At 48.1% G+C, this 11307-nt stretch overlaps 1 protein-coding gene across 5 annotated transcripts in view; it reads left to right on the top strand.

Moving 5' to 3' along the window:
• Nucleotides 1-530: 530 nt before the first annotated feature.
• Nucleotides 531-11307, top strand: part of Rcan3 (RCAN family member 3) — a 20532-nt gene continuing 9755 nt past the window's right edge. For 3 of the 5 annotated variants that reach the window (XM_031379056.1, XM_031379060.1, XM_031379058.1), the window contains exons 1-2: nucleotides 531-764; nucleotides 8743-8975. In XM_031379056.1, coding sequence (XP_031234916.1) covers nucleotides 8781-8975 — 195 coding nt within the window. In that variant the 5' untranslated portion in view covers nucleotides 531-764; nucleotides 8743-8780. Of the gene's footprint in view, nucleotides 765-8739; nucleotides 8976-11307 lie in introns of all 5 variants that reach the window. The other 2 variants (XM_031379057.1, XM_031379059.1) reach the window with 1 other exon arrangement.

Below are 11307 nucleotides of genomic sequence, written 5' to 3'. Positions count from 1 at the left end.
AAGCAAGACTGGGTGGAAAGGCAAAGGCAAATATCATTAATATTGCATATCTGTGCTGGGGGCAATGGAGAGAGGGGTGGGGCGCGTGCAGTCACACACCTGGTGACACCCACAGCGGGCCACGTCGCCATCGCCTCTACTGGGCGACGGGGGCTGCGGGGCGCGGTCGAGCACATCCGGGTGCTGAGTTCCCAGGAGGCTACCCTGGGTGAGGCTCACAGGAACCCGCCCTGAGAAGGTTCCTAGTATCCCCCGCTAGCTGTTCCGGTCACTGTCACGTGAGGTCAGCAAGAAGAGAGAGCAAAGGTTTCTGGGTGGCGGCGGATACCAAGGGGTCACCAAAGGTCCCGTTTTGGATGTCACATAAATCCTCAGCCTAGGGGTTCTGGCCCAAGCCACTCAGAGCCAGAGCCAGAGTGCCTAGGGGAGCAGGCAACTGCGCGCGCGCAGAACCCGCCCGCCCCCCCGGAGCCCCGCCTACCGCCCGGCGAGTCCCGCCCACCCAGCTGTCAGCCCCGCCCTCCTGTCTGTGCGCCGGCGCAGCGCGCCCGCAGGGCGCGAGGAACCCAGGGAGGGCGCGAGGCGCGTGGGCCCGGGAGCGCGCGCGACGGCGGCAACCTCGCTCGGCCCCAGGTCACCGCCCGTGTCGCCGGCTCCGGCGGCCGCTGCGGCCGGCGTGGAGGGCGTGGCGGCTCCGGGTGGTGAGGGTCTGTCGGTCCCAGGCCGCGCTTCTTGCCCCCAGGCCTCTCCCCTCGAGCGCACAGGTGAGTCTCCCCTTCGCAGGGCGGGGCCGATTCCGGGCCGCTCAGAACAGGTTTGCAGCAGCTCTGGGTGATGGATCCCCAGGAACCCTGAAAGTTAAAGCAGCCTCAGCTACAGCAGCAGCTGCCCAGATCCTCCAGGGCCCTCTAGACGCTGCTACGGACCAGCCGCCTGGTCCCCAGCAGCTTCCCCAGCAGCTTCGGGTGACGTCCTGCAAAACGCCCCTGGCTCCCAGGTCCCTTCTCTGCCACGAGTAATTTCTTCACCAGCTGTTTGAGTTTTTGGAAGATGTCAGGCCCAACCTGCCCCCGAGGGCAGGAAAGGTGTGGCTAGTAAAATGGAGGTAGCAGCAGGTGGAAGCCCCACTCTCCTCCCTATTCCCCTCCCCCAGGATGCAGGAATCGTCGCGCTTCTCTGCTTCCCTGGCTTCTGGAAACTTGTTGGCTTCCTCGTGAACCATTATGCCTTCAATAGCTGTCTGTTTCCAGGTTCCCGGGTTCCAGCTTCCGTTCGAAATCTCATCATCTCCTTTGGGATTAAGATTCTAGCGGCTCACGTCCATGTTTCGGATTCAAACTAGGATTATGTAGAATGTTTTATTGTAGGGTTTAAAACAAAAAAAATATTTGCGTCCCGATATTGAAGGCTATCTAGTACAATACATTTACTTGAACTTTTCGTAGAAGTCTCTCATCTACTAGTTAGCCAGAGAAGTAATTGACCATCTGTAGCTGTGATTAGCGATTACTTTAAAATGTTATTTTAAGAACTGGGTGTGGCACACGTTTATAGTTCCAGCAAATGGGAGGCAAGTCTGGACTACTTAATAAGCCCCTGTCCAATAAAACAAAATAAAACCTCCTATCTTAACAATGCCATTACCTCTGGTCCAATATATCAATATTTAGTCCTGTGAGATGGCTCAGCAAGTACAGACAGACATTTAGCTGCAAAGCCTGACAGTTGGGAGTTCCCAGATCTCAGGGTCCCACTTGGCAGAAGGAGAGAACCAGCTACTTCAAGTTGTCCTCTGACCTATACCTGAGCGTTGCTGAGGCCCCAGTCAAACACACATACAGACATTCAATAACTATATTTTAACAGAATAGTGTGACTGGAGGGATGTCCGCTGCTAAGAGCACCTACTGCTCTTGCACAGAACTGGGATCTGATTCCTGGCACCGGTGTGTAACTTCAGTTCCAGGTGATCCCTTCCCTCGTCTGACCTCTGAGGGCTCATGCACACACCTGATGCATGTACACACCACACACACACACACACACACAGGTACACACATACTCGTAAGTAAGTAAAAAGCCAGAATTTAAGAACATATCAAGTCTCAGAGTCTGGGTGTTCATGCAGCATGCATAGTTGTTCATTTTGATGGGGATTTCACATTAGTGTTTAGTAATACATTGGATGTGGGAGGATTATGAAAAGTTGAAATCAGTATTCTGTTTCTCTTCGCTCCAGCTTTACAGTTTGCTTCATTGGGGACCAGTCTCCAAGAGAAGAGGTTTTAGTGCTTTGGGGGAGCACAGATTTGATTTTTTTTTAAACTATTCAATCATGATATTTATTTTTAAAACCTTGGAGTGTCCACTAGCCCTTGAGAAGCAATGCTGCATGATGTTACAGGAAATATGGGTCCAAAAGGGGGGCGGCATGAAGATAGTATGATTTAGAACTCCAGACCTGCCACCCAGCTCCTAAAACTTACACAAAGCTCAACTTGGCCTGAAATAATGCGGCTTAATGGCAAAGCTTTTGACCAGCACACTTGAGATCATCCCAGGTTCAATCCTCAATTTGAAGACAGAAAAATAAAAAATTCTCTAGCCATTGAGCTGGGGTTACATTGCCCTGGAGTAAACTGGTTCTGCTCAGGGGTCTGAGTTACATGAAACGAACCAGAGTCAGCTAGTCTCCACGGCACTGTCAGATGGTGCTTCCATTTTGTTTTTCTCATACTAACACATAGAGCAAGAATGTCACCAATGATAGGAACAATTATAGATTATCAATAAAAATAATGTGACTTTAGGTCCTGAAGACACTCAAAAATACAGAACTGTAATTTTTTTTTTTTTTTTTTTGGTTTTTTCGAGACAGGATTTCTCTGTATAGCCCTGGCAGTCCTGGAACTCACTCTGAAGACCAGGCTGGCCTCGAACTCAGAGATCTGCCTGCCTCTGCCTCCCAAGTGCTGGGATTAGGAAAGATAACTTTTAAAAATTTGTTTTGTGAGTTGTGTCTGTGTGTGAGTTTATGCACATGAGCACATGTATCTGTCGGGGTGAGAAGATATCAGACCCCACGGAGTTGTAGTTGCAGGTGGTTGAGAGCCACCAGAGGCAGGAACTAGGAACTGAACTCTGGTCCTCTGCAAGAGCAGTACAGGCTCTTAACTGCCAAGCCATCTCTATCCCCCCAAAATCTAATCTTTAAAACTGATTTTTGTATTAATGGTCTACCAACTTTATCATGTTGATTCTTGTTACTACTAAAAAGAAAAAAGAAAGAAAATGTAGTAGAGTTCTGCCTGTGAGTGCTTGATGAGAGATGAGAGGGGAACCACCGTGGACCAGAACCCCAGTGTTGGCAGGAGTTCGATTTCAAGCAAATCTGGCTAAGAGATTAGAATGTTCCCTGAGTTAGGAAACATGATAATTTTTTTTGACAGATTCTAGAAGAGAAAGAATTCACCGTTTACTTCTGAGCTGAAATTGCTCGTCGTCCAGCCCTGATGGCTTAGCTCTGTCCCTGGGCTGATGCAGCAGAGCAGATGGTCATAGTCCTGGGAGGTTTCCCACTCATGTAATGTTTGCATGAGGAAACATTTGCCGGAAGCCAGCCAAGCCCGGCAGCACTGGAGAGGATGCTAGGCCCTGATCGGCACAGCAGCAGTTGCAGGAATCATGAATAGGACCTTTGTGCTGGGGATAGAACCCAGGGCCTCCTGACGCCAGGCAAGGACTGGAGCTCTGAGCCGTGTGGCCTCAGCCCTGTAGTGTCTGCTTATTGCCCTCATGAAACCAAGGTTAGCTTATCTCTGTCCATACTTCTCTTTTCAAATTGAACTGCATTTAGAACATCAGGAAATTCTAAAGTGATTGACAGTGTGGGCTTTTAAGCAAAAAATCGAAACAACAACCAAAAACTCACGTATTTTCATCAAGCTAGCCGATATCTACCTAGTAATGGCTGATAATGTATGACATAAAATTTTGTTACATGAAATTCTGTAAGGCTCATACAAAGGCCTAGTGGCCTTTTCTAGGTGTGTTTTAAATCTCTTTTCACACTATAAGCAGAAAACTAGCTCAGTGGCGGAGTGGGAGCCCAGTTTCCTGAGAGATCCTCTCTGCTTTGCTAGGAGTTTTTCTCCCTTTATAGTGTGACTGACCCAGATGGAGTTTCCCTTTCTCACTCCATGTTGTAGTTAGTCTAAATATCAGTTCTAACAGTAGTTCTGGTACTGTTGAGTCCTTTCAACCAACGAGGAAGCTCACATCAGGCTTGTGTTAAACAGTTGCTTAGCATGGCCATGTGTGAAGCGTTAACTCTGAATACTAGCATTTATTTCTCCTAACATCTTCATTGAGTGAAAGATTATTGTTATCTACATTTTGCACTTGAGGAACCAAGTACAAAACCAAGGCAGGTTTGGTGAGATGGCTCAAAAGGGTAGAGGCATTTCCTGCCAAGCCTAACACAGCCTGTGTTCCACATGGTAGAAGAAGCAACTCCTGAAAGCTGTCCTCTGAGTCTCACAAACATCACGCCAACAAACACACACACCACCACCAGAAACAGATGGGTAAAAAGACAGATGGAATAGTGTGTCTAAACAGAGTCCTGTGTGGCCAGACTTCCGGTGATGAAGGTCTGACATCTTCTAGGAATGCTTGAGGACTGATCAGATGTATTCATAGTTCTGTGTATCTGCACAGTCTGTCCTTTTTAAGACTATAAACTTGTAAGTCTTGGAACAAGATTACTTAATGATCATCTAATTTGATCTGGGCTTCATGGGATAGGCCTGTAATCCCAGCTAATGGGGAAGCTGAGTCAAGAGGATCAAAAGTTAAAGGTCTTTGGGCTTGAGAAATGGCTCAGTGGTTAAGAACACTGACTGTTCATTCACAGGTTCTGAGTTCAATTCCCAGCAATCACATGGTGGCTCAAAACCATCTGTAGTGAGAGTCAGTGCCCTTTTCTGATGTCTGAAGATAGCTACAGTGTACACACATACATAAAAATAAATAGTTTTTTAAAAAGTTTCTAGGCCTAACTAAGCCGGGGAGGGGGGGGAAGGGGGGTGGTGGTATCCAGAGCCAGGCTGAACAACTTAACAAGACCCCGTCTCTCTGTCTCAACAGATGGGTATAAAAGAGAACTGGGAAATAGCACAGTGGCAGGGAGCCCAGTATGTGAAAGGCCCTGAATCCATCTTAGTGCCATAATAAATGAGTAATTTTGGAAGAAAAATCATTATTTTGGCCATTATTAGGATAATTAACAAAATTTGAATATAGACTAAAATAGACAATACTATCATACTGTTGTTAAATTGATGGTTTTTGCTGTGTAAGAAAGGGACTTGCTTTCTTGCTGGCTTGGGAGTATTTGTATTATAGTAAACTTTAAAATAGTTTTTAAATAGTTTCAAAAGGCTGTTGGATAACTCAAGATAAAGATGTGTTGTTTTGTCAGAGACAGTATCTCTCTGAAACCCAGACAGGCCTGGAACTCACTGTGTTACCCAGGCTGACCTCAATTCGTGGCAGTCCTGAAACTCATGGCAGTCCTCCTGTCTCAGGCTCTTGAGTACTGAGATTAGAGACGTGAGCTACCATGCCTAAGCCCATTTTTATCCTTTCTTTTTGAAGTTGTATCAAAAGAAAGTTAACCTGCGTTGAAGATGGGAAAACAGGAAATGAAGATACAACATTCTAAATCAAGCGAAGGATTGTTCCCTATGCTCTGTGTTTACTTCATTCTCTGTCATATTGGAGGAAGGACCTTGAAAAAACAAATAAATTGTCAAGAGTAGACTAGGACTGAGGTTGTAGTCCAGTAGTAGAGTATGGTCTAGCATGAGCAAGGCCAAGGGTTCCATCCTTTGTGCTGTACACGTGTAAGCTGAAAATGGGCTGGCTTTCCTCCCTGCCCCCGGCCCCCAAGGAGCCCCGCCTGCCTGGCACTGGTCAAGAACTCCTGGAGATCCACCAGCCTCTGCGTCCTGGGATTAAAGATGGCTTTAATCTGCTGGGATTAAAAGCATGGACCACCAGGCCCAGCTTTCTCACATCTTCTTTTTTTTTTTTTTAAGATTTATTTATTTCATGTATGTGGGTATAGTGTCGCTGTCTTCAGACACACCAGAAGGTGGCATCAGATCCCATTACAGATGGTTGTGAGCCATCTCTCCATCCCTCTCACATCTTTTAAGAAAGGAAATCAATAATAAATAAATGGGGAATTACAAAAACCAGAAACAGCTAATGCCTCTACTAGACAAGTTGCAAAGAGAGCCCACTCTGCTCAAGGATAAACTGGATTGGCTACATCCTTTCCTAAACCACCACAGCTTTCAGACATTTCTGCTCATCACTTGTGCACTCATGCTCGGTGCTGGGCTGCGTCCCATTCTTCACCCGATGACGTCCTCCACAGCCTCTTTGGAAGCCCATCTCTAATTCCTTATAGACAGGAATTCTGTCCGTGCTGACAGGCCATAGACATGAAGCTCAGTGCTGTCGGCTTTTGTTCGGCTGCCCTTTCTAAGCAGCTGTAAGTCAGAAACTATGACAGGACCTGGGAATTTGAAGGCAGGGGAAGTCTGGTAGCTAGGGACGATTTTTAAACAGTCGTGTAAGCTTAGAGCAGAGACTGGAGCACAGTGTTGTAAGAATCCACCCTCTCCCTCACCATGCCCACAGTGAGACAGACGTGCTCCTGGGGGCACAGTGTTGTAAGAATCCACCCTCTCCCTCACCATGCCCACAGTGAGACAGACGTGCTCCTGGGGGCACAGTGTAGTAAGAATCCACCCTCCCCCTCACCACGCCCACAGTGAGACAGACATGCTCCTGGGGGACTCTCTTCAGACCTGAAGGTTCAGGTACAGCAGTGTAATTGAAATAATCGGCTAAACATTGTCAGACCTTGAGCTACCCAGGTTTATGGTTAATATCTAAGTGTAGATCTAGGGGAAAGGTCATCTATGGATCGGTAGCAGTCAGTTGTAGAGGGCGGAGCCACCAAGGGGCGGCTCATAATTTCTTGGAGATTTGGTGTATTTCCATACTTCCCCTGCAGTACCTTGCAGATCCAGTTCTCATTTCCCCATGACTTTGGTGCTTTGTGGCTTAGGAGCAATTGTGTGAAATGCAATGTAGTACTGCTACATGGGGACACAGAATGCCAAGCTGAGGACTAAGATGCTGACAGCTCCAGAAGGGACTGTGCTGAAACCCCAGAGAGAACCAAGTGCAGCGTGACAGATAAAAAAAAGAAAAGGAAAGAAAGAAAGAAAAGAGCCTGCGTGGAGAGGCTGGGAGCCAAAGCAGGGGTGTCAGGATGTGCACTGCCAACGTGGGCTCTGGGGCCTAGGGGCCTTCGTGTCAGTAGTGAGGGGAGTTGAAGCCAAGAGAGACGGGCAGCCAGCTCATGAGACTAAGCCGTGGAGTGAGTGTGGCAGAGGAGACAAGCTTAGGTGAATGAACTAACTCATTCTCTCTAGGAAGTGGGCAGGAAGAGAAGCAGGAGGAGGAGGAGGCAAGGTAGAGCAGATGGTGGGGACCCCAACATGAACAGGCTTGTGTGCCATGGAAGAGGAGCATTGGAGAATCCGAAAGTGTAGTAGACAATAGGATAAGAGGACAGGAGGATGAGGCCCATTGAGGAAGGTGACTGGCTGGCCTCCGGGAGAACCATTTGCCCCACTGTCCTCAGTGCCCAGCAGTAGGTGCCCAGATAGTGACAGAAACAAGTAGAGATGCTTATTTTTAAAAAAAATAAAATAAAAAAAAAGATTGTCTTGGGTGCTATGGAATTAGAAACTCTGCTATCTTTATCCCATAGTAAATAACCAGTAGGACGTGTAGTCTTATGTCCACAGCCTTGTGACCTTCCAAATGAAGGTGAACACAGAAGGGCAGTCATAAAAACCATGACCACTCAAGTGTCCCTGCCAGCCCTGGGCTTTCTTCAGTCCCGTGCCACCATCTTGAAATATGTCGTGTCCAAAGGGCCGCTGTGTGATGAGTGCGTCGTGGTTCTCTGAAGAGCCAGACACAGGCAGAATCTGTCCCAGGATTTTACAGAGGAACAGTATCAGCTCTAGGCCTCTGACTTAGTGCACGATGTCTAAACATTCAGAAGTGCATCCCCTGGATTGTCTCCCAGCTTAAGTTGTGTGCTTTATGTGCTTGCATTGTGTGTTCATGAACACCTTTTAAAGTGAGCTCGGGGAGTCTAAGCGCCTTAATTACCTAGGAGTCTCTTCTCAGAAAACCCAGGCTGGATAAGAAAGGCAGAGCCTTACAGACGGCGTCTCAGGGTGCAGATGGTGAGCAGATCGTGTGGGTGTGCTTCAGCTGGGCCACTTCCAGTGTTTGCCACCTAAAACCCAAAACAAATATGTGAAGGCCGCGCTGGCTCCCACCTTCCCTGTCTCTGCTTGTAAACTCAAGGACATGTTGACATGATCACTCCCATTACCCTTTTCGCCCTGCTTTCACGAGAAAGCACTTGCTGTTTTTGCTGCTTCGTATTTCATTGTCCCGTGAAATCTGCTAAGCAAATCAGATTTGTAGGCAGGAAACTCACTCATGAGAGCTAGAGCTAACTTAAATGCTGATTGATCTTCCCTGGATTACATCGTTTTGCTTGATGAATTGCTGTCTTGAGAAATAGATTGAGTGCCACATTATAAAGCCTTCACATTTTGTGTTGTTGTTTTTAAGCAGTATCTGGCAGGCATCCTAGCCCTTTACCCACAGAGAAGATGCTCCGAGACAGCCTCAAGTCTTGGAATGACAGCCAGTCAGACCTCTGTAGCAGTGACCAGGAGGAGGAGGAGGAGATGGTCTTCGGTGAAAATGAGGACGAACTGGAAGAGATGATGGACCTAAGCGACCTGCCCACCTCGCTTTTTGCTTGCAGTGTCCATGAAGCGGTGTTTGAGGTCCAAGAGCAGAAGGTAGGTGCACACCCTGACCCTGCGAAGATGGCTCTGGCCCCTGAGCCTGTGACATGACATGCTCAGGGAACTCCACGCTGGCCCCCTCACTGTGTCTTAGGAGAGTCTCGGTATGCCACCGACAGGCATAGTTCTGAGCCCGTTCTCCCACAGCACTTGAGCATCAGCTTCTAGTGAGCTCTGAATCAAGGCGCAAAGAATGTGCTTTTTATTCATTTATTCATTGAGTTTTGGAGACTGTAATTGAAAAGAAGCTTTTAAAATGTTTTACTTGAAGATACTAAATATACAGAATGTGTCTCATTAGTACATTTTATTTGTGTACATGACATGATGCCGCTCTTGGGTACCTTGCCTCCCTCTTCTTATTCTGCCTTTACCCAACATGCTACTGTTGTTTAACATAAGGCTTTGTAGCCCAGGAGGAACTAGCTGTGTGGCCCAGGCTGGCCTGGGATTGGCTGTGCGGCCCAAGCTGGCCTGGGATTGGCTGTGTGGCCCAGGCTGGTCTGGGATTGGCTGTGTAGCACAGGCTGGCCTGGGATTGGCTGTGTGCACAGGCTGGCCTTGGATTGGCTGTGTAGCACAGGCTGACCTTGGATTGGCTGTGTGGCACAGGATGTCCTGGGATTGGCTGTGTGGCCCAGGCTGGCCTGGGACTTCCAGTGAGCCTCCAGTTCTATCTGCTGAATGCTAGGATATGTCATAGGGTGTGTCACCCTGCCCAGCCTCCAAGGGCTTTTTTAAAAAAATCTGGCTTCTACCTGCACTCGCTAAAGATGCAGTTCAGCTTTTTTCTGGGGCGTGTATTGGGACTATGAGGCTATGAGGAAAAGCTATTAGCAATACATGGTTTGTATTGCTCTTTATGGTTTGAAAGGAAAAATGGATTACCTCTTAAATTACTTATTATTTACTTACAAAGTGTATGCGTGTGGCCCAGGCTGACATCTGGGCAATCCTCCTCAGCCTCCTGAGCTGGATTACAGGCAGAAGCCACCCTTCCTGGCTCAACCTTTAAATGTTCTGTATGCAAAGAATTTCCCTTTCAGTGAGAGCAGTTCTCACTCTGTAGCCCAGGCTGGGCTTCCTTCCAGTGTCTCAGGGGCAGAGCTGGATACATGCGCAAACGCCTGCAGAGTAAGGCTCCTTGCCGATTAGGTTGGGGATACAGTGTGCATTATGCAGCGTCTGAGTCCCAGGGTGGACAGTCCTGTAGTCCGTTGAGGTGTCAAGGACACAGGTTCATAGCCAGGTTCAGTAAGTCTCTCATAGGGACATGTGGCCTTGAGGAAGACCTGTGAGAATTAGAACTTCAGCAAAGAAAGAACTCTTCAGCCAGAGGAAACTATGTACATTGAGACTAGTTAGACAGTGCGAGGCAAGGGAGAGCAACAGGCATTCTGTATGACTGACTCTCGGGCTGTCAGGGCCCAGGTCAAGAACCCTGGGCTGGGAGGTGGATGCTGGGCCTTCCTGAAGAGCACTGTGAAGCCAGGTGGGAGCTTCCTCTTATGGGGTGCAGTTCTAGGGCTTCTGAGCAAAGGGCGGCAGTCAGCTGTACTGGGCTTGGGGGTGGAGGGTACTCAGGCTCCAGCCTGGAGATGAGAGCTTGTGCTGTGGGTGTAGGGTGGGGAGGAGCAGGGAGGGGCATGGTCAGTCACAGGGGGTTTCTTTGCAGCTAGCTAGCTAGCTTGCTTGCTTTGCAGTTTCTTTGCCCAGTTCAGCCCCAGTTTAGAATCTGAAGTATGCCTCTTGCTTTCTCTTTTTTTAAGAGCTCTGAATTTCATATTAGAGATGATTTTTTGTGTGAGAAAGCACATGTATTGAACCCAGCCCTCTGTATCTATCAATGAATGTAGCATTTCCAAGTTCAAACAATCACTGATGGAAAATATTCTGCTAAAAAAAATTATCTAGGCTAGATGGTGGCACATGTTTTAATCCCAGCATTTGGGAGGCAGAGGCAGGAGGATCTCAGGATTCGAGGCCAGCCTGGTCTACAGAGTGAGTTCCAGGGCAGCCAGGGCTACACAGAGAAACCCTGTCTCAAAAAACAAAGCCAAAACAACAATCTTATCTAGCGCTCAGCATGTACAGGCTTAATCCCAGCACGTGCAAGACGGAGGCAGGGGAATCCTGAGGTGGAGGCCAGCCTGGTCTACAGAGGGAGTTTCACTATAGTGAGTTCCAGGCTATGTAGAGAGATCCTGTCTCAGAAAAAGAGAGAGAGGGAGAGAGAAAGAAAAGAAAGGGGTTAGCCAGGCAGTGATGGCACACGCCTTTAATCCCAGCACTTGGGAGGCAGAGGCAGGCGGATTTCTGAGTTCAA

This window comes from Mastomys coucha, unplaced genomic scaffold (genome assembly GCF_008632895.1).
Source record: "Mastomys coucha isolate ucsf_1 unplaced genomic scaffold, UCSF_Mcou_1 pScaffold18, whole genome shotgun sequence".
Classification (NCBI taxonomy): Eukaryota; Metazoa; Chordata; class Mammalia; order Rodentia; family Muridae; genus Mastomys; species Mastomys coucha.
Note: the sequence above shows the minus strand (reverse complement) of the source record. Positions and strands in the feature narration are given on the sequence as shown.